The sequence below is a fragment of the Xyrauchen texanus genome, chromosome 7 (genome assembly GCF_025860055.1).
Source record: "Xyrauchen texanus isolate HMW12.3.18 chromosome 7, RBS_HiC_50CHRs, whole genome shotgun sequence".
In the NCBI taxonomy this organism is placed as follows: domain Eukaryota; kingdom Metazoa; phylum Chordata; class Actinopteri; order Cypriniformes; family Catostomidae; genus Xyrauchen; species Xyrauchen texanus.
This window is the reverse complement of record NC_068282.1, coordinates 39,230,554-39,254,542: the sequence shown is the minus strand read 5'-3', so window position 1 is coordinate 39,254,542 and position 23,989 is coordinate 39,230,554. Positions and strand designations below refer to the sequence as shown.

General features: G+C 43.7%; 1 protein-coding gene across 3 annotated transcripts in view; it reads right to left on the bottom strand.

Annotated features, from left to right (window-relative positions):
* The window catches only part of LOC127647061 (plakophilin-4-like), a 77,942-nt gene that overhangs the window by 31,153 nt on the left and 22,800 nt on the right, over positions 1–23,989 (bottom strand). For all 3 annotated transcript variants that reach the window (XM_052131135.1, XM_052131136.1, XM_052131137.1), the window contains 3 exons: positions 2,733–2,891; positions 2,346–2,556; positions 1,706–1,838 (listed from right to left, as the gene is read on the bottom strand). In XM_052131135.1, coding sequence (XP_051987095.1) covers positions 1,706–1,838; positions 2,346–2,556; positions 2,733–2,891 — 503 coding nt within the window. The remainder of the gene's footprint in view (positions 1–1,705; positions 1,839–2,345; positions 2,557–2,732; positions 2,892–23,989) is intronic.

Here is a 23,989-nt window from a genome sequence, read left to right as displayed (position 1 = left end):
CAGCAAACAGCCAAACATGAATCACCTCAACACTTCCTAGCCCCTCACTAGCAACCATTGTCGAGCACCTTAGCAACCAAAATCCATAGAGGGATATCTTCCATTCTGAATGTCACAGAGGCATGGGAGTTGGTTTATATCATTCATACTGACAAGCAGCCTTTGGAATTTCATGATTGGCAGCTGCCAAGCCACTCCCTAGCAACTACACATAGTACCCTAGCAGCCGAGTAACAAATCACATATTTCTGCACCAGAAAATCGTACAGACTTCTGGGTTGATTTATTTCAACCAGGATGGCAAGGAGACTTCATTAGTATCACTATGGAAACTTCCTAGCAACCAGATGGGGTTACCCTAGCAACCCAGTAACAAATCACATATCTCTGCACCAGAAAACAGTACAGACTTCCGGGTTGACTTATTTCACTCAGGATGGAAAGGAGCCATGTATTGTATTACCTTGCTAACTGCATAGCAACCACATGGGCTTACCCTAGCAACCTAGTAACAAATCACATATTTCTGCACCAGAAAATCGTACAGATATAACGCGCACACAAAAAGAGACAGTCACAATGTTGAGGGGAAGACTGCTTTATTAATCCATAAAGCAGGCAACAGTTCAAAAGGGGCAAGTCCAGTGAAGAATGGTCAAGGGGGTGCGTAAGGTCGGAGCCGGGGAATCAGAAAGGGTAAAGGGGCAAATCCGGGAGAGAGTGGTCAACGATAGTGGAGGTCGAAGGGGGAAAACAGTTAACAACTATGGCGCGAGTGGGAACGAAGACAGGGGAACGAGTTGGCAAGCTAAGAGGATAATCAAGAGGAGGGAGGTCGAAACTAGAAGGGGCAAAACTAGATGAGACTAGCGGGGGCAAAACTAGATGAGACTAGCGGGGGCAAAACTAGATGAGACTAGCGGGGGCCAAAACACGGGAATCTAAATACAATAACCAACACTAAACAAACGAAAGGCTAGTGAGTTATATAGGGGCGAGTGCAGGTGTGAACAATGACAGGTGATTGGGACTGTGGCAGGTGTAACTAATGTGTGGGGATAAGAAGCGCGTGAGTGCAGGTGGTCATATTGTTCTGGCAGATTGGAAGCGCGTGAGAAGCCAGCATGTGAGTCAGAGGGGAGAGAGTTTACGAGCGAGAGCTCGTAATAGCAGAACGAGCGTGTGAGCTCGCGAGGGAGGAAACAGAGCGTACGAGCTCCAGGGGGCGGAGCGAGGCAGCGGGAAGCGAGAAGCGAGCACGCTCGCGGAGTGCATGTGTGCATGCTCGCGAACGCGGAGATGGAGCAGAGGAGCGGGGTTCGTGACAACAGACTTCTGGGTTAATTTATTTATGACCATAATTTTTGTTCTTTTCGAGCATGCTATTTGACGAGTTTTGCACAAACAAGCACAGAAGGTATGCAAAAACACATCCTGTGTGAACAGCCTTTTACAGAGGCCTTTTCAGCAGAAGTTAGCTAAATCTGAAAGAACATCAACAAAATGAAAAATAAAATTGTAATAAAGTGACTAAATAATTCCTTTATTCAATTCTAAAAATGTTAAAGTTGTATTTTAGGGTTAGGCCTTTGGTTAGAGTTAATCTACAAAATGTGTTTATTGATTTGAAAACAACCAAAAGTCAAAAGGAAGTGGGAAATTTACATATGGAGGTAAACGTGTTATAAGAGTATCATCATCATACCTCTCCCTTTATGCGGTTGTGTCCGTAGCACAGATGCTGTATATACGCTGCAGCATTGGCTTGAACAGAAGGGAAATGATGCTGCAGCATCCGAATCACCTCTGGCAGCTCGGGGTCTCTCCAGGAAAACTCTCTAGCCCCCCCACACACATACAGAATACAGATGGCAAGCACAAACAAATTAATGAGAACGTCTCACATTTGACAAATTAATGTTTGCAGATTTTAATAAATATTCCAATCTTTATTTTCCCTCATAAACATTACAGTGTTTACATGTTAGCATGAGGACTAACAACTAAACATATTTAGTAAGTCCAGCTTTTATTTTTTTTCAATCCCATTTCTCATTAAAATATGCACTGCAAATGTGAATGAGCATGCAGGCGATGTGGTTTATATTTTTTTCAAGCCCTTGTTCTGTCTGCAAAATAAATATACACCTATAAATATGACTATATTATAAAAATTCATATGTGCAAACATTGAAAATAATAAATTAACTAATTAGAATCATGTAGCCATAAGGGAAAAAACTTGCTGAGTTAATTTACAAGCCAGGTTATCTGACCACAAATCACAGTCTCCATGAATTAAACGCAATGACTAGCCAAGCGTAATACTCAGTTTGTGGAATCACCTGGGATCTTTGTGAACGCTGTCTATGGAAGGAGATCTTGTGACAGCGTTGTTGACAGCAGCCGCTTGTCTGCTGTAGTTTGACTCAGTTTGACTGTAGTGGGCGGGGCGATAGGTGTCAGAGTGTGTTGCCATGGAGCTCATGGAGAATATCCCTCTCTGGCACCTCAGAGTACTGCACTGGCTAGAGGTCCTTTGTAAAGTATCAAACCCTGAGTGAGAGAATATAGATTGGTTCTGATTAAAGCCCTTCTCGCCCCAATTACAACTTTCAATATGAAATACATCAACGCAGGAATGACAATTGTTTCGTGGCTTCTTTAACACTGGGTGAACGTCTCATATATTGAGTTAGCAAAGATATGCATGAATGAAATCCAGCACATACCTATATTGTTTCTGGAGAGAGCGCTCTGGGACCCGTGAGTTGGGGTCTGGTACAGAGGGTTCTGAAAGGTTCTGTCCTCATAGATGGGTTTGACGTGGCAGTCAGGGGAACGGGCCTCCTGGCCTAACTGGTTATTCTGGCTATAAGATGTTTGCAGGCCTAGATCAAGATAAGAGAATCACAATCAATCTCATACATTTCAATCCTATAACAAATCCTATTTAGCCAAACCTTTGCTGCCTTAGACAGGAAAAAATATGGAAGTATGTTTTATGCTTTTGAGAGCCCTCCAAAAAAATTAATCTCTGGTTAGGGTTAGTATCTACTATACTATAATTAAATATTTGTGATTTATACGTTATCAAGTTAATTACGTGATATGCTGATAAATGCAAACACACTCAAACACACACTCTCACACACACGCAACGTCTGGGTTACGTATGTAACCCCCGTTCCCCGATGGAGGGAACGAGACGTTGTGTCAGAGAAGCGACACTAGGGGTCTCTCTTGAGCGCCGATATTCACCTCTGGACTATGAAAAAAGGCCAATGAGAGTTGGCAACCAGTATTTGCATGTCCCGCCCCCGGACATACGGGTATTTAAGCGGCGCAAATACGGGAGTTCATTCAGGATTTTTCTGAGGAGCCGGAAATGGTCCGGCCACAACAGTGGCTCGGCTCAGCGACGTGGCAGGGGAGACACAACGTCTCGTTCCCTCCATCGGGGAACGGGGGTTACATACGTAACCCAGACGTTCCCCTTCTGTCGCTCTCTCCACGTTGTGTCAGAGAAGCGACACTAGGGGTCCACTTATAAAAGTGCCATGCGCTGAGCCGTGTACGTGAACTGCTGATACAGGAGCGAGCAGGTATTCTTACCTGCAGGACGACCAACTGTATCAGGCTGCATGTACCCTGAGCCGTGTACGTGAACTGCTGATACAGGAGCGAGCAGGTATTCTTACGTGCAGGACGACCAACTGTATCAGGCTGCACGTACCCCATGCCCCATTTAAGCCATCAGGATTCCTTATCGTTACCCTGGAGGGGGGGAACAAGGTGCTGGCCGCCAACCTGGGCACGGGCCAAGCCTGGCCGGGCCTCTTTTCTCTCTATGTTTCTCGCATAGAGCAACTAAGGCCGGGGCCCTTACACGCATTGAGGGAAGGGGGTCTTAGCCCTTATTCAGGGTGGAGAAGACCCTGCGGGAGGCCTGCCTACCCGGAGAGGGAGGCAAGTTTAAGTGGCAAAACCATCAGAGGCCTGCTTAGGGCCTGTGTGGAAAAGTTGGTGCGGTGGTGGATCCAACCTCATAGAGGGGGGAACATACAGCACGGCAACCAAAGCAGCCATGACTGCCTAAGGAAAACACGGAGTCCGGCTCAGCCAGAGGGACAGAACCGTGGTATTACACACAGGGGAGTACTGAAGGAGGCCTTACCTGTGGAGCACCTATACCAGTACAGGGTAGCTTGTGGTACCCGCAGTGGCTTGGGTCAGCGAGTTCCTCCGCTGAACTGCGACCCACGAGGGCTAGGGAGGAAGCGACCAGTGTCCCAAACCTGAGATCTCCTGGGAATGAAGGCGCACTGTTTCCCCTGGTTAGGGGGAAGGGCGCTAGGTGCAAGCGGTTCACCCGGTCAGATCGTGGGCGTGCTACCGAGTTCTACGGGCTCGGTACCTGAGAAATAACGGGACGATACTGACTCAACTCGGAGATTGTAGAATCTTGCAAAAGTGTTAGGTGTTGCCCAGCCCGCTGCTCTACAAATGTCTGCTAGGGCAGTGCCCCTAGCCAGTGCCCATGAGGACGCAACACTCCTGGTGGAGTGAGCTCGGACCCGCAAGGGGGGGGCACGGCCTGGGTGTGATAAGCCAGGGAAATGGCGTCGACAACCCAGTGGGCGAGTCTCTGCTTGGAGACAGTGTTCCCTTTCTGCTGTCCCCCAAAGCAGACGAAGAGCTGTTCAGAGCGTCTGGTGCTCTGTGTGCGGTCCAGATAAATACGTAAGGCACGTACTGGACACAGCAGTGAAAGGGCTGGGTCTGCCTCCTCCCGGGGCAGCGCTTGCAGGTTCACCACCTGATCCCTGAAGGATGTGGTAGGAACCTTGGTAGGAACCTTGGGCACATAGCCTGGTCGCAGTCTTAGGATCACGAAAGTATCTGCCGGACCGAACTCCAGGCAAGCGTCGCTAACAGAGAACGCATGCAGGTCCCCGAACCTCTTGATGGAAGCGAGCGCGATCAGCAGGGCAGTCTTGAGAGAGAGGGCCCTGAGTCCAGCTGAGTCAAGCGGCTTGAAGGGGGGTCTCTGGAGTCCCGTAAGGATGACCGAGAGATCCCAGGAGGGGAACAGGTTAGGCCGGGAGGGAGTTATCCTCCGGGCACCTTTTAGGAACCTGACGATTAAGTCATGCTTACCAAGAGACTTGCCGTCTACCGTGTCGTGGTGGGCCGCGTTCGCCGCGGTGACATACACCTTGAGGGTGGAGGGGGACAGCCTCCTCTCCAGCCTCTCCTGAAGAAACACGAGCACTGACCTAACTGCACACTTCTGCGGGTCTTCGGCTCGGGAAGAACACCAGTCCACGAACAGACGCCACTTTAGAGCGTAGAGATGCCTGGTAGAGGGGGCTCTGGCTTGGTTGATTGTATCTATGACGGTCGGTGGTAGGCCGGCTAGATCTTCCGCATCCCGTCCAAGGGCCAGACGTGGAGGTTCCAGAGGTCTGGGTGCGGGTGCCAGAGCGTGCCCCGTCCCTGAAAAAGAAGGTCCTTCCTCAGGGGAATTCGCCAGGGAGGGGCTGTCGTGAGGAGCGTGAGGTCCGAAAACCAAGTCTGGGTGGGCCAGTAAGGGGCTACCAGAATGACTTGCTCCTCGTCCTCCCTGACCTTGCATAGCACCTGTGCAAGAAGGCTCACTGGGGGAATGCGTACTTGCGCAGCCCCGCCGGCCAGCTGTGTGCCAACGCGTCTGCCCCGAGGGTATCCTCTGTCCGGGCATACCAGAGCGGGCAGTGGGAGGTTTCTTGGGAGGCAAACAGGTCTGCCTGCGCCTTGCCGAACCAGTCCCAAATCAGCTGGACCGACTGGGGGTGGAGCCTCCACTCTCTGCCAGGCAAGCTTTGTCTTGACAGCGCGTCCGCTATCACATTGAGGTTGCCGGGGATGTGAGTGGCGCACAGTGACTTGAGTCGCTGCTGACTCCAAAGGAGGAGACGACGGGCGAGCTGTGACATGTGGAGGGAGCGTACTCCACCTTGGCGGTTTATGTAGGCTACGACCGTGGTGCTGTCTGTCCTGACTAGGATGTGTTTGTTCAGATTAACGGGAGAAACTTCTGCAGGGCCAGAAAAACAGCCAGCAGCTCTAGGCAGTTGATGTGCCAGCGCAGCGGACCTCGGTTCCACCGGCCTGCGGCTCTGCGCCCGTTGCATACTGGCGCCCAACCCAATTTGGAGGCGTCGGTTGTGACCAGAACGCGTCGGGACACCTGCTGCAAGGGTACTCCTGCCCTTAGAAAGCAGAGGTCTGTCCAGGGTTTGAAAGTTTGGCGGCAGGCAGAGGTAACTTTTATGTTGTGCATGCTGCGGCACCATGCTCGTCTCGGTACTCGAGTCTGCCGCGGAGGATGCCATATGCCGTGAGAACGGCATTTGCGGGCCATGTGCCCCAGAGACAAAGGAAATAGCTCTTTTATTGAGAATTTGGGTACCGCAGCCCGTGTTAGGGGGTGCGGCAAATGAAAAAACAAAGGATTCTCCTCCCGGCCCTCCACCGGGGGACGGAGTGGTCTTACCACCTCCGGAGCTAACATCTTGGGCTCTGGGTGCGTTGTCTCAGGAGCGCCTGGGAGCCTTCCGGGTCCTCGAGGGGTTCCGTGAGACAGGGGGCGTGCGCTTCCCGCGGTTTGCTCGACGCTGGGGCTGAGAGCTGGGCCCGGGTTGAGGCGGAGCAGGAGCTTGCCTTCTGGCCATGGGAGGACGCCCTCGGCGAGCAGACGGGGCATGGGCCGTGGCGGCAGGCTTGCGGCGAGGCATGATGTGAGAGATGGCCTCCGTCTGCTTCTTCACCGTGGAGAACTGCTGGGCAAAGTCCTCGACGGTGTCGCCGAAGAGGCCGAACTGGGAGACAGGGGCGTTGAGGAAGCGAGTCTTGTCGGCTTCACGCATCTGGACCATGTTCAGCCACAGTTGACGTTCCTGGACCACTAGCGTGGCCATCGCCTGCCCAAGCACTTGCGCTGTGACCTTCGTCGCTCTCAGGGCGAGGTCGGTCGCCTTCGCTGTCAGCGAGGAGGTTGCTCTACAGGTCCGGGAAGGAAGTATGGGCGACCTCGCCAGGTAGGGGTACCGGGGCATAGATGGATCGCAACCGCCCTATCCACCTGGGGAATCGCCTCGTACCCATGGCGCGCTCCACCGTCGAGGGTGGCGAGGGCGGACGAGCCTGTGGCGATGTGACGAGTGGAGAGGGGTGCTCTCCACGAAGACGTCAGCTCGTCATGCACTTCCGGGAAAAACGGGACCAGGGGGGCGAGGCTGTGAGCGACGCCCAAACCCCAGGAACCAGTCGTCCAGCCGTGATGGTTGTGGGGAGGATGGAGGGTTCCAATCCAAGCCCATGCTGTTGGCTGCCCGGGAAAGCATGTCGGTCATCTGTGCGTCAGCCTCAGCCTGGGCGTGCAAGCCCGAAAGCGGCAGGCCAGGGGAGTCCTCAGCATCAGATAACACGCCCTCCGATGCCGCGGCGAGCTCATCTGCTTCCATCGCAAGAGGGTCGGCAGACTGGCTGTGAGGCAAGTCACCACTGCCTCGAGCACGGACGGGAATCAACGAGCGTGTCGGGATGCGGGTGGTCCGAGGGGGCGTACCCGGCGGAGCTGCACCCGCTGCCATCCCCAAATCGCCTCCATCGCCAGCCGCATCGTCCTCAATCCCGTGGGAAGAAGGAGCGACACGGGGGGCGGCTGGAGTGGCTTGCTCACGGTTGTAAGCAAGCCGCGACCGCAACGTTGTCATGGTCATGTTCTCGCAGTGAGAACATGAACCATCCACAAACGCAGCCTCGGTGTGATCGCTACCCAGACACACGAGACAGCGCCTGTGGCCGTCGGAAGCGGAGAGCACTCTACCGCATCCAGAAACAACACAGGGGCGGAAAGGCATCTTTATAAAGACGCGTCCTTAAAAGGACGTTCAACGCCGCTGTGTTTTGCTCTTTTAGAGGAAATTACTCTTTTAAATAAAATCACTCTTTTAGGGAAAAAACTCGTGAGAGTTTTTTAATCTGCACTGTCGATGCGCCCAGGGGCAGGAATGCACAGCCGTGCAAACAGGAGAAAGCCACTGTTGTGCGCCGTAGAATCCAACAGCATGCAGCAGAGGGATAGCAGGAAATCGGTGTGTACACGCAGCAGTTGCAGACACGACCATCGGCTCCGAAGAAATTTTCTGAATGAACTCCCGTATTTGCGCCGCTTAAATACCCGTATGTCCAGGGGCGGGACATGCAAATACTGGTTGCCAACTCTCATTGGCCTTTTTTCATAGTCCAGAGGTGAATATCGGCGCTCAAGAGAGACCCCTAGTGTCGCTTCTCTGACACAACGTGGAGAGAGCGACAGAAGGGGAATCTCAGATACGGTCACTCACATACACTCTCTCACACACACATGCTCTATTACACATATGCTCTCTCACACACACGCTCTCTCACACACTCACACACCCTCTCTCTCTCTCTCTCACACACACACACACACACACACACACACACACACACACACACACACACACACACACACACGTGTAAGATATGTTGTAAACATTTTTTTGCATCAAATAAAACAGAAATATTGAAGATTTTGAATTTTGTACCTTAATAGGACAATGTATCCTGGTAGATACAACTCATAAAATCCAAAATAGATCAAATATATAAAAATTCCTTTGGATATGTTTTACTTAAATCCAAATGATATAAAAAGTGACATGAATTGATTTTTTGCTAATCATTTTCCACTCTTGCCTGATTAAGGGTTACATTTTCAATTTAACTTTTACATTCTTCTTCCTTAGCTTTATGCATAACGCCACCTACTGGGCAGGGAGGAGAATTAATAGTAAAAAGGAATTAAGTATTGTTGTTTCTCACCCATATCACTTCTAAAGATCTTGACCACTGGAGTCTTGTGGATTACTTTAATGCTGCCTTTATGTGCTTTTTGGATCTTCAAAGTTTTGGTCACATTCACTTGCATTATTTTGACCTACAGAACATAAATATCCTTCTAAAAGTCATACACATCTGGGATGGCATGAGGGTGAGTAAATAATGAGAGAATTAAAATTTTTGGGTGAACTATCCCTTTAAATGTACTAAAGTTTAAAACATAAAAAAATGCATTTCAAGATCCCTGCATTCAGTTTTTGAGTTCAAGAGCGTTTTATCTGTGGAAGACTGTGCTGCCTGCTCTTGTTGGTTTGACGAGGTGCACTGCCTGTACAGCTGGAGTTACACTGACTGCCCTGTACTGCCATAGATTTGCAGAAACATCAAGGTGGTATATCAAGCTTGAATTACTCCACAGGCAGGAACATTCCAAATGACGGAATTTAAGTACGGGTTGGGGGCATGATTGATTGCATACATTTTTAAAGTGTTGTTTTTCATATAATAAATTGCACTAAAATGACAGCTTTCTTGCAAACAAAAATATTTTGTCAGAATACATTGCTACCTTTGACTGGCTGTCAGTAGAGAAAGATGCTTTTTGCAGCCAGATGGTGGAGTTACAACATCTACCAGCAGGGGTTAACTGAGAAATTCTAACCCACAATATGTGCTTCATTGTGCTTCTTACATTAAGTAAATGTGCCCCTTGAGTCTAAAAGCTGAGGTGTGTAATGTCTGCGCCACTAGCTCCACCAAACGATATTGCAAAAATTACATTTGTTTTCAAAACAGCTTTCTGGATATGCCCCCCATCTGCCATTGGCCAAACAAAGAGATAGTCCAGTCCCCAACTCATGCCATGTGTTGAGATTATAAGCGTGTTTCTCAAAATAAACAGAGCAATTGTCAAAGTGCTACAGTTTTCGAGAAAATTAACCTATGAATGGCTTACTTATAGTTGTCTCTCTCTGCATATTAAACTGGGATAGCAGAAACTATTTGAACACAGTAAAAGTAACACATATTCAGCTTTAAAGATGCACTCAGCAATTTGTTCGTCATTTTAGAAGTTTGACTTTTAAAGAAATTCATGGTAATATTGAAACATATGAATAAAATCATGACCACTTATGTGAGATAAAAGGTTCAATCATATCAGTAACCTTATAAAAGCTCTTTTCTTCTACATAGAGAAGGGGTGCGTCATGGGGGCAGCCATGTTAGAATCACGTGACCAGCTGAATGCTACTCACTTAATCTCAGTAACTGCCCTCCAGAGCCGGACAGTAACGGAGTACATTTACTTGAATACAGTACTTAAGTACAATTTTGAGGGATCTGTACTTTACTCAAGTATAATTTTTGGGGAGTACTCATGACTTTACTCAAGTACATTTGAGAGGCAAATATTGTACTCTTTACTCCACTACATTTCTATCCATAACCGTGAGTACCCGTTACTACTTCTAAAAAATTTAAATAAAAAATAAAGGAAAAAAGAAAAATCTCGGAAACCCTCAATTTGTTGTTTCCCTCTCAAACGTGATTGGATTGTGCAGGCGCCACTGATTAGGACAGCCTATCAGCAATCACCTTCAGCTTTCCGCCAAAGTCAACTCCATGGTCAGATTTATTTAGAGATGGACGAAACAATGGATGAAGATGCAGCAGGTCCATCCCGGGAATGTGCCAACCCGTGGCCCCACCTCGCCAGACTATTTCAATTTTCTGAACAATTGTCTGATAGTTTTCGCTTCAGGCGTTTGCTGTGTTTGCCAAAACAGAACTTCATCACCGCCTACAAAAATTCATCCTCCAACTTGCGGAAGCATGTCAAGGTACGTACATTAAAATAAACTTCCTTACATTTCTAAGCTAGATTCTATTAGCTACAGAAAAGTGCACTAAATGATTGGCTAGCTGCGATAATGCAGCTTTTACATTCTCGGTTACGTTCGAGGGCCGTATCAAGACAGTGTGGTGCCCCTGGGCACTATACCTCAAAAGCCCCCCCCCCCAAAAAGAAAGTTCGATCACGCGCGCGCACACACAAACACACACACACTCCAGCATTGCAATCTTGATCAGACTGTTCATTATGCGAAATAGAGCGATATGTATCGCTATTTAGTTTTATTTATTTTTATACCGTGTATTCTCCGTGTAAATTCGTGCACCGAGGCGTGGCGCCCGTACCGTTTCGGTTCAATACTGAATAACTTAAATGTACCGTCCCACCCCTAATATTTATCTTCATTAATGTCCTCTTCCTCACCCGAGTCTTCCTCGCTCCTGTCTCCCCAAGGACAAGGAGAATATCCTCATTCAGCCTGGCGGTCATCGCCGACGCGATGACTAACATTAGCAGCTGCTGCATCTCCCCGCTAGCAGCGCCAGCGGTGTCAGACTTAGTGCTGCTGGTGTCTGCAATTCCCGTGTTCTCCCAAAAACTAGTGATTTAACAAAAAATTTGTCGATCCCTGGAACATTTGTTATTGTAGCTAAGCGTCTAGCATCCTTCTCTTTCTTTAATCTTCTTTTGCTGAAACCACTCAATTGCCGTCTGTCCATTTTGGATTTTGATTCATTTTCTGTAGTAGCCGTTAAAAAATGACACATTTGCGCGTAATTGTTGTGGACCAAATCAACTGTGACAGATTGGGGAGGGGGGGAGTGATAGTGGTCATGTAATCTTCATTTATTTATAATTTATTATTATTATTATTATTATTATTAAATTAGTGTTCATAAACAAGTTATGTATGGTCTTTCAAGAATTTCAAGTTAATAATATAACAATTTACGAAAAATATTTTTAAAGCTTGTGTCATGTGGTGCCCCCTAGTGGTTGTGAATGGTTGGTGCCCCTGGGCACTGGCCCAAGTGCCCTTATGGATAATCCGGCTCTGCGTTAGTCGAAGCCACATGCACCCGCCAATTTGCCAGCTGTAGCTAGACATTCAGATGGCTAACTTTGGCCTGACAATAGCATAAGCTGAGGCAAGCTAATCGTGTAACATATATAATCAACTGAAGTCCTTTCAGATTCATGTTTTGATGCCCCTGACAAATAGAGAGAGCATACAATGTATATTTTCTAGTCTGAGCTCGAGTACGAAACGTCTTTTTTACATGCAAAAAATGTAAAAGCCTAATTAGTTCAGTCGTAGGCTTTGCTAGTTGCAAGCAGGGCATTTCAGCTCACTTATTTCACGAGAGCGAATAACTAGAGCAAGCCCTACAGGGGCTATTTGTTTTTTTAAAAAAAATAAGTTCAGCTGGCCTAGACAGGATTACAATAGTGTTTGTTGAACTGTAAGGCTTAAATGCCTATTCAAGTGGGGGAACGCTCTTGAGTGTACTTATACCTGTCTTGTTATACCATAAAAAATTGCTGTAGCCTACAATTGTATTTAAATACATGAGAGATATGCTACCCAAAGTCTTGTATTTGCCTGACCTAATATTGCAGCACTTGTTAGAATGTCAGAAGCACCTAAATACTTTGCTGGTCCACGTAAATTAAAGTTAGTTGCACCAGTAAAACCAATTTAAAAAGTTAGTCTGGAGCCATTGGAAAATTATGAACAACCAGCACTTCATAATTAACCCTCTGGTCCTCTTCGGTCAAAAATGCGCGCGCGCACACACACACACACACACACACACACACACACACACACACACACACACACACATGTTGTGTTTCCATGTTTTATGGGGACTTTCCATAGACATAATGGTTTTTATACTGTACAAACTTTATATTCTATCCCCTAAACCTAACCCTACCCCTAAACCTAACCCTCACAGAAAACTTTCTGCATTTTTACATTTTCAAAAAACATAATTTAGTATGATTTATAAGCTGTTTTCCTCATGGGGACCGACAAAATGTCCCCACAAGGTCAAAAATTTCAGGTTTTACTATCCTTATGGGGACATTTGGTCCCCACAAAGTGATAAATACACGCACACACACACACACACACACACACACACACACACACACACACACACACACACACACACACATGTTGTGTTTCCATGTTTTATGGGGACTTTCCATAGACATAATGGTTTTTATACTGTACAAACTTTATATTCTATCCCCTAAACCTAACCCTACCCCTAAACCTAACCCTCACAGAAAACATTCTGCATTTTTACATTTTCAAAAACATAATTTAGTATGATTTATAAGCTGTTTTCCTCATGGGGACCGACAAAATGTCCCCACAAGGTCAAACATTTCGGGTTTTACTATCCTTATGGGGACATTTGGTCCCCACAAAGTGATAAATACACGCTCACACATACACACACACACACACACACACACACACACACACACACACACACACACAAATAATTATTGTGTTTGCTCTTATTTTAGCCTAATAGGTGTTCCTGATATCTGTTGCATATGCAACACTACATAAAATAATTACAGTTTGTATGTATATAGTTAAAATAATATTTATTATTATTATTACATTTTTATTACTCTTTTTTTTAACCTACAGTTTGATAATGATTGTTTGCTGTTATGTTATTTTATTATGTTTTTACTGTTAGATCATAATTGCTGTTCCCTTCTGAAGTTGTATTACCATTTATAGAATTAAACTGAATAAAATACCAATTAATTCCAAAATGTCTGTATAAAGTGTTTTGAATTATCACTATCCATCCCTTATTTTGTTAGATTTTTTAATTATCAAATACTGAGTAACAAAAATGCTTGCATTGTGTTCCCTTTCTAACCAAATGTTATTGTTTGATTGTAATCACAATGCAAAACCTGATACTTATCTAACATAAATATCAAAAAGTAGTCTATTAGAATGTCTAAATATATATATAAAAAAAAAAAAATAAATAAATAAATAAATAAATAAAATTGAGAAATCATGTCTAAAAAAAAACAAGGCGAATTAAAAAGCCTCATTATGTATTTATATAGGGAGCTATAGTATAGTCTATGGGCGGTTACAGGACATTACACACATTTATATTTTTTAACACCACTGGATGGTGCTTTTCTCACTTCAAAATTATTTTTTTAAAGGCCTGCACTCTATTTTTTATGTGAAATGTTGCATTTATTAAAAAAATTAAAACATATATTAATTCTAATGGAAAAAATAGCTCATAAAAATTGTATAATTATTGCATAGTAACATAGAAATCTTTAAAAATTCAAAATAATAATCAAAAAATATTATTGAACAAGAATATATTACATTGGTTTTCCTGGGGAAAAAAGTTACATTTTAAGGCTTCGGTCACTTTAGACCGGAAGAAGCCAAGTGTGACCCCTAAACAAAGAGGACCAGAGGGTTAATAATACTGCTATGTAGACTACATGATGGGTATCTTTTCTAATATTTATTAGTTTATGTAAACTGAAATAATATACTGTGTTTTACAGAGAAGGCATGAGACACATCTGGAGGAATACTGTCAACTGACTTCAACAGCCTGCAAGAGGCCATCAGAAGGTGGAACAGGCTTCAAGGCGAAGCAACTGAAGCTGCTGGAGACCAAGCAGGTGTCTCAGAAGACGGTTGATCGGGCTATCCCCCGCTTCATCGTTCAAGGTCTCCAGCCCTTCTCCCTGGTTGAGAAACCATCCTTACAAGACCTTATTGTAGAATTACAACCGAGTAGTGCCGTCATGTCCCGCACAACTGTGCGGCGCAAGATTGATTCAGCTACATCTAAAATGAAAGAACGTCTCAAGAACGAAATGAAAAAGGTACCATACATTGCCACCACTACTCACTGACGTGCGGTCTGGGTAGGCAAACTAGACACTGCCTACCCTGCCAAAATTCAAAAATAAAATGTTTATTAAATAATAAACTTGTATTTATATTTTTACTTTTTATTCTTGTGATTTATATATGCAATATGGGTGTTATTCCAATTGTTTAGACGTTATGATGACAAATGTAGCAGTTAGGCATAATCAACTGAAAACAAATGGTAGAATAAGCAGTGTTTTAAGGTCCATTCATTGCAGACCACAAGCGGAAAACCCATGCTGCGCATGCGCACTTCGATCCTGTATTCTTTAACATGTACGGCAAAAAGCACAAATCTGCTGTGCCTTTTGACGTAAATATGTTATGCCCGTAATCATCTCCGTTACGTATCAGACATGGACCAATTAAAATCGAGATATTCCTGGACATTTGCGTAGCTAACGTCATTACACCACAGCTAGCGTAGCGTACATGCCTAATCCCCGCCAAATTCAAAATCAAAATGACAGCAGCGGCCGTAATCACAGAATTAAGAAATTTTTCCAAGCTCGATTTTAATTCCAAATATGAGTTAATTGCACGAGGGAGGTCTACGCCAGCCTTAGATGGACTAGTACAGCAAAAGGGCCCAAAAATTATCCGATCATTTCAAACTGATTGGTAGTAAGAAAACATTGGCTATGTGGCTGTGCGCTTGTGTGTGTGTGTGCGTGAGAGAGAGAGAGAGAGAGAGAGAGAGAGAGAATACACTATATACATCCTGATTTGTACATTTCTTGATATGCTGCGCTTGTGCGTAACGTTCACTGTTATTACGTATTATTAGCTTAAACAATAAATCAGGTAATCTGGCTGTCATAACTCAGTGCCTAGCCTCTTTAAGACATCACTGCACGTCACTGCCACTACTGATTGTTGGACGGCCAGGAGAATGAGCTTTTTAGGTGTAACAGCCCACTGGCTCGATCCTTGCAGTTTTGAACGCCGTTCAGTTGCCCTTGCTTGCCGTCAACTAAGGGGCTCCCACACATTCGATGCCTTGGCAGCTGTTTTGACCGACATTCATGCAGAGTATGAAATAAGTCTAAAGGTTGTTAGAACTACAACAGACAAAGGGTCGAATTTCGTCAAAGCGTTCCGTGTCTTTGGTCAGCAGGACGAAAATAACAATGAAGAGTTAGTTGCAGAAGGCACAATCGAAGAAGAAGTAGTAGGAGAAGATTGTAATGCATCTGATGATGAAGAGGAGGTGGAATTCATGGATGTGGAAGCCATTCTGGAGGAAGATGATGGGCTTCAGTATCAGCTGCCGAAACATCATCGGTGTGCATGCCACTTACTAAATTTAGTTTCCACAGTCGATGTTGATCGGGCTAATAAGACAGAAGCTTACAAGAAATTGTCCAGATCAGCCTTTTCAAAGTATCAGGCACTCTGGAATAAAGCATCAAGGTCTCCTCAAAATGCAGAGCTTATAGAGAAACACTGTAAGCTTCATTTTGTACAGCCTAATTCAACTCGATGGAACTCCTCTTTCATGGCCGTGGAACGTGTGGTCAGAATCATTAGAGACCAAGGAGAGGGGTCTGTGAGAACGGTCTGTGCTGCACTCAATGTTCCAATGTAAGTAGCTTATGTTAATGTATAATTGTGTTCTTATTTTGTTAATACTTACCACATTATCTGCTGTAGGTACATAAACAAATAAATAAACGTCCAGCATTGCACAGTGGTTCTGTATACATTTTGTTGAAATATGTGTTTGTTTATTTTCTTCTGTTTCTATTAGGTACAGTCCGGCTGACATAGCCTTTTTAGGGGAATATGTCACCACCATGAGTCCAGTTGCGAAGTCCTTGAACATACTACAAGGAGAAGTCAACATTCAGATGGGCTGGCTGCTCCCGACAATCACCACCCTCACAACCAAGCTTGAAAAGTCCAGACCGTCACTCAGATTTTGCAAGCCACTTGTTGATGCTCTTCTTGAAGGCTTGAGGAAGCGGTTTGAGAGCATGATGTCAGAGCCAGAGCTAATTGCAGCAGCCATTCTCGTTCCAAGGTTCAAAACCTCCTGGACCAGCAATGACACAGTCCTACAGCTTGGTAAGGAAAATGTTTTTTTTTGTTTGTTTGTTTTCTTGTTTTTTCAAAAACCTTTACATCCAACAATGATTCTATGCAGTTGTTTAATTACAGAGTAATAATAACAAAAATATGTGTTTGTTGGTGTGATTCTGTGTTTCTAATCAAGGCCTTAGTTACATCAAGGAACATCTGCCAGAACACGATGAAGGTCTTCGATCTCCTGATACCACATCAACCTCTTCTGATGAAGATGACTTCTTCTCCAATGTCAAGCAGACGCATTCCCATGAGATAAGTAAGCAACTTGATGTATACCTAGCCGCTACAGCTGAAGGAGTGAATACACTGGCCCCTATCCAGCTGTGCGTAACCTCTCACTAAAGCTCAACACAGCCCTGCCAGCTTCAGCAGCGTGTGAAAGGCTTTTTAGCATAGCAGGTTTGCTTTTCACCCCAAGAAGGGGATCAATTCATTCACAGAATTTTGAGAACCAACTTCTTCTCAAGTTGAACAAGGACTTCATGACATTTGATTGAATTGAAATACAGTACACACACACACACACACACACACACACACACACACACAGTTGTCACACATAGATTGTGTGTGAGAGAATGGTGTTATTCAGCTGAAAGTATTTTCTCCTGCCTTTGCCTGTATGTCAATGTGAGAGGAAGGGGCTTAATACTGTAACTCAAATGAGCTGAATTTAATTTTTCCTTCTTTGTACGCTGACCTAAACATAGCTGATTAGCTGATTTTCTTTAATCATTATTATTTTCTCTTCTTTGATCTATGCTGCGTGTATAACACGGTCAGGTTCAAATGTGGGTACAAAAAATCCATTAAAACTCTAGCAGAGGTTTGTCAGAGCGTTGCCATTGTGCTATTGCCTTGTGGGCCGTTTCCGCGGCCGTTACAAGTGATAAATGTTAAATAAAGCAACATGGTAAAAAGATGAAAATGACTTTATTTTACTTTCAGTTCCTTTTACATTCTTATTAACATTTTTCATAACTCCATGTAGGACGTTTCTGTGCATAAATGTAAGCACTGTGGCAGTAGACTAGTAATGCAATATTTAGAAAATCTACTCTTGTACTCTTGATACTCAAGTACATTTAAAAACAAGTACTTTAGTACTTTTACTTAAGTAGACATCTGACTGTAGTACTTTTACTTGTACTTGAGTCAAATTTTGCAAGGGGTATCTGTACTTTTACTCAAGTAATGAAGCTGTGTACTCTGTCCGCCTCTGCTGCCCTCAGAAAACTACTGGGTGCACCTTTAAGTTCAAATGTGAGTTGTATTATATAAAAATGGTCTGCTATAATTAACCATTCTACTGGACTTTCACACCTTCAGACATAGCTGTGAGAGATAATGACCTTGGCAGCAGCAGCAGCTAAAAGGTGAAAACACTTGGTATGAGCAGTTTGTGTTTCAATGTTAAAAGGAGGCACTTGTTAAGCTTTGTTGGTCCTGAATGTCAGTTGGCCACTTTTTTTTTTGTGACAAAATCAGTGAAATGCATAACAATTATTTTATGCAATTCAGCTGAAGTAGCGAAAGGCCTTCAACATTATCTCAGCCTCTCTCCCACACATTATTTCAAATGGCAATCAGACTCCAATAGGTTTGTCCAAATGCCTAACACATATTGCATTCCCAATTACACAACTCTGGGAGTATAGTTACTGAAACTACTGACAAACCTTGTAAATATTTGTACTGACATTGTGTGCTCATTAATGTATTAAATGAAGCATGATTGTAGAACATGATGAGCTTTAAGTGTTGCCATGCAACACCTAGAAACATTGTGACACTGATATTAAAAACCAGAACTTTCAACGGCACACAAGTGATCCACAGCAGACAAACCTTGATTGCTGCACTCAAACTATCAGCTGTAACAGAGATGAAGGATGGGTTTCCCGAGTAATGCCTGATTCCAAAACCAGCATGTAGATCACCCAGTATTACGTAGAATTTAAGGGATTTGTTTTACGGGACCTAATGTAAAGGCCCTTATATACTTCATACAAAATCGAAGAACAAATGGGTATATTTAGAAAAAAATCTAGACAAATAGAAGGAGTTTTTGCATTCAATTCAGTGGTTCAGAACAGCTCGCCTGGGCAAACTTTTAGGAAAACTTCTAGCCGGCTGCTAAACATGTTTTTGCTGCCATTGGTCCATGTCATCGTAGGTGAGACCTGAAGCTCCACCTACTACTTTAAGATTTGCAGTTAGTATTCAACATGAGAACACCGACATGCAAGACCATGTCATGCGATTGTTTTTCTTTAATTAGTATCCAAAATAATTAAATCTAATTAAATACTCTCAAGTGCCAATTCATGTGCCATCTACAGCGAAAGCCACTCACACATCTGCCTAAAGAAAGATATGCCTCTATCAGCATTCTTTTGTCTGTATTTCGCTCATTACTACTCTTTTATACACCTATACTGTATTTGAAGCTGTAACAGTGTCATGATAAACTACAATAGCAGAGTGTAATTGGTGCATATTATGGCCGCATATAGCATTCGTGTATTGGTGTCAAGAATTCAGAATCTTAACAAGACCAATTAAACATTTTCAACTGCATATAGTATTACTTTAAATCATCATTGAGTGGTGAAAACAACTTCTTTTACTGACTTCATGTAAATTCTACTCATAGAATGAGGCATAAAGTCATTGATAACACATTTTAATGTCACATTAGTTTAGGTTTTACATGTAGTGTCCATATACAGTATTTAAATTCTCCTACTGTATAAACACCTCCCAGAGTTCATGACTGGTGTCTGAATGTTCACAAACATTATACCGTTGCTCGGCTGCTTAGAACTTCTTTTTACCTCTGAGCGTAGATTGAAGAAAAATGTATGCGGGGTATATCGGGCCTTAATTCTGAAACTTTTGGCAATATGTTCTGGAGTTTGTCTTCTAAAGACAATTTGTCTTCTATAGAGAGGCACTTGGTGCATTCATTTATCATCTAGTTAGAGGTCTAGGCACCGTGCACTTGTAGCCTTACAGCTATTATGCAACATGCAATTTGTGACTGCCATGTAAACAGACAACTGTAGGCTTATGGGAAAACCTGAACCAACCATTAGAGATGGAAAGAAGATGAGGATGAGGAGGAGGAAGAGAGAGGGAATTGCTCATGTGCACACTCTCATTCTACTCTCCTTTGTTAACAACATTTTGTTTAATTATTTAGGCTGATTTGTTTAACTTTTAAACTAATGCTGTCAGTGATTAATGTTTTTACATTAATTACATAATTTTACATAGTTAATCTTGATTGATTACAGATTTTGAACTCTTATAATATACGTATTTTTCTGTCAGAATGAATTTATTTCCTTTAAAAGAAGAGAATATGTAAAGATTTAATGCTTTATTGACTCTATAATATACGTATTTTTCTGTCAGAATGAATTTATTTCCTTTAAAAGAAGAGAATATGTAACGATTTAATGCTTTATTAACAAAGCATTAAATCGTTACATTTAACCCCCCCCCAAAAAAAGCTTTGTACAGTATAAAGATAGAAATGCACTAAAATTGCACCAATTCAAGTAACTTTCAATGTGTCCCAAAGTCTAAGTGGGAGTTTGACTAATTGAAAGAACTAGTCCCCACTATGGTTTCAGTTTCATTGCAATGGGCATTAATTCTCTTAAACTCTCATCTTCCACAATATTAATCAGCCGGCAGACTGTGGCCATCCGCTTTGTGAAGCGGTGTTCATGATTTGTGTCAGGGCGTCAGCGTTGAACTCCATATGAAAAGTGCTTGCAGTTTTGGTGATAGTTATAACTTGGCATGCATCTTTGGTAATTAAAATGTACCTTACTAGGCTGAAAAATACTTGATTTCTGTCACAAGTTCCATCTAGGATTTTTTTGTACAACAAATAGTGTTAAGATCTCCTTTCACCATCACTTTATCATGGACAATGAATCACTGCTGTGTGTGTTTGTGACGAACACATTGCAAAGGGTCCACCCTTCTAACCAGTATTTGTGCTGCTTGTTCACATGAAACCTACGGACCTGGTTTAATGGCAAGTTCCATTGTGACAGCTTGCCATATACAGTGTAGTGTAATAATATGCCCCCCTATTGGGGCATTTGGTTACAAAATGTCAACATGTGTTCAAGGAACTGTAGCTTTGCCTTTTTTAAAAAATTTTTTATGCCTTTTTCCTGGGCAATAACGGATAAAACATTCAAAAAAATTTTTTTTTGTAGCCAAGACTTTGAAAAATGTACTTTAAAAAAAAATTTACCCTGAGAAATATTCACTGAAGTAAAAAGTGTGATAACATGCCCATAACACTCCCATAACTATACACCTGCCTTCACTTATTTATATGAAATATCCCTGCCTTTATAAAATGACTAGTTATTGAGTGAATAGAACATTAGAATATAAAGTCCTTAATCGGTTTCTCACAGAACTTTTTGGAATTGGGAGTCTCACATGTCAATCAGGCACTGTCAATATTATAAAACAAACTGTGAATTGAACAGAACTACACAAGTAAGCTGGTTTAGGACAGTCATGCAGAATTCAGTGAGTTTGTCTTTCATAAATCTCTAAATTCCGCTATACTTGTTTCACAGGAGCCTGGAGTTAAAAGCTTCTTTTTCAAATGTTTTACATCACGTGTAATCTACAAATATATACAGCATAACTGGGCACTGGGGGAAAACTATACCACACACGCACACACACACATGCGCAAGCACACACACACACATGCGCAAGCACACATACATACACACGCAAGCACACACACACACACACACACACTCACAAACTCATTATCCCTGCAGCTCCTGTTTCATGTGGATTTTCATTCGAAATAGAATTGAGCCTGTTATAACATTTAGAAACAATACAACATAAAGGCCATATATTAATGCATCACGGCACTTTTGCTTCTCATATGCATGCATAGCATCTCATAATCAAACTCATCCACAGAGTTATGATAATTCAGGTAGTACCAGTTACAAGGATCCTCTTTCATGCTTTTATGAGAACCAATTTGTGTGAGCCGCTCTGCAGCACCCACCTAGACCAACTTATGACCCTCTTCTCAATTGTTTCTGTAGTGAAAAGTTTTCTTCCTGTGGATCTCATAGTTGTGGTTTTAATAGAACTGATCATAGACATCATATATTATGCTGAGAAACACTTAATAAATTCTCCCCAGTGCTTTCAAGGTATGAAAATGTACCTTATGAGGGGATTTTCAGGAAAGAAATACCTTCTTAAACTGGGGAAGATTTTATAATCCGAACCAAACACACCCACACCCAGATGTCAAAGCATTACTAATCCTTATGTAATATGAGGCATATACTACGGAAAGAAAGATTCACACATAGTCAAATCTGTGTCCCTTAATCCCCGTAACTTTTCAGGTGTAGAAATTGTGTTTGATACAACTTGGGCCTGGTCAGGATGGAAGGGTAAATCATTTTATAAATTGAAACTTTATAGAATAAATTTTTATGTATCAGAAAATAAACTAGACTTGATCTAGGTGGGTAAATCTCTGAAACTCCACATAGGGTGGGTGGTTGCTAGGGCACCAATCTCACCTAAATCTCATGGGGGTTACTTTTCTCAATTATTACCTCTAGTTTTAATTAGACGGAATGATTTTTAAAGTATGTAGCCTACTCTTCAGTCACTTGTTTCTCATCGTTATCGGCCCTCTATCGGAACACAAAAGCAGATGTTAGGCAGAATATTAGTCTCAGCTACCATTCACTGTCACAGTAATTTCTTTTTTAAAGCTTTGCACACCTGGATTTGGTATTTTCTGCAATTCTTCTCTGCAGATCCTCTCAAGCTCTGTCAGGTTGGATGGGGAACATCAGCGGCCACTCCGGATCCAAAATGGTGTTATTTTTGTCACTTAGCCCGACTTTTACGGCACATGGACATCGGAGCAACTGGTGTTTGTGTCTACCATCGCTAGACACTGTTAAAATATAAGATTCATGCAACAACCAAGCTGCATGATGATCTGCAGGAGTTGCTATCGCGAACTCGGCTTGCTACGGAGACCAGGCCTCCAGTCCTCGGTGTCGCCTGATGCCGGTGCCCGGGGGAGGGGACGTTGTAAGCGGTGTGCGAGGAAGCGAAAGTGCAGCAAGAGGGCGGGGGTCCATGCTAGGCTAAAAACAAACCCTAGCCGGCCAGCTCTCCTGTCTATCCTGCTCTCAAATGTTTGCTCCCTGGACAATAAACTGGACTACATCCGACTCCAGCAGACTAAGCAGCGTGAGCTTAGAGACTGCTGCGTCTTTGTTTTCACGGAGACGTGGCTCAGCGACAGAGTTCCTGACGCCGCCATTCAGCTAGACGGGCTCGCCTTGTTTCATGCAGACAGAAATGCAGCTCTGTGCGGTAAGACTCGCGTTGGTGGCTTGTGTGTTTACATCAACACGGAATGGTGCAATAACTCTATGCTAGTCTCTAGTTACTGCTCATCGCTGGTGGAGCTTGTGACTGTTAGATGCAGACCTTTTTATTTACCACTGGAATTCACCACTGTTATTATACGTTATACATTGTTTACATTCCCCTCAGGGCTAATGCTAAGGAAGTGCTCTGTGAACTGTATGGGGCTATGAGCGAACTGCAGAACGCTCACCCAGATGGACTGTTTATTGTTGCTGGAGATTTCAACTATGCGAATCTCAAGACAGTGCTCCCTAAATTCCATCAGTATGTGGACTTTGCAACGAGAGGGGCAAACACGGTTGATCTTGTTTACACAAACATCCCAGGCGCGTACTAGTCGCAGCCCCGCCCCACCTTGGCTACTCAGACCACATCTCTGTTATGCTAATTCCAGCATACAGACCACTCGTCAGACGCACAAAACCGCTCCAGAAGCAGGTGAAAACCTGGCCAGCAGGAGCCATCTCTGCTCTTCAGGGCTGTTTTGAGTGTACTGGCTGGCACATGTTCAGGGAGGCTGCAACATATGGCGACTCTACCAAGTTGGAGGAATACACAGCATCAGTGACCAGCTACATCAGCAAGTGCATTGATGATGTCACCTTCTCCAAGACCATCACAACACGCTCCAACCAGAAGCCGTGGATGACTGCGGAGGTCCGTGCACTGCTGAGGACCCGAGACTCCGCCTTCAGAGCAGG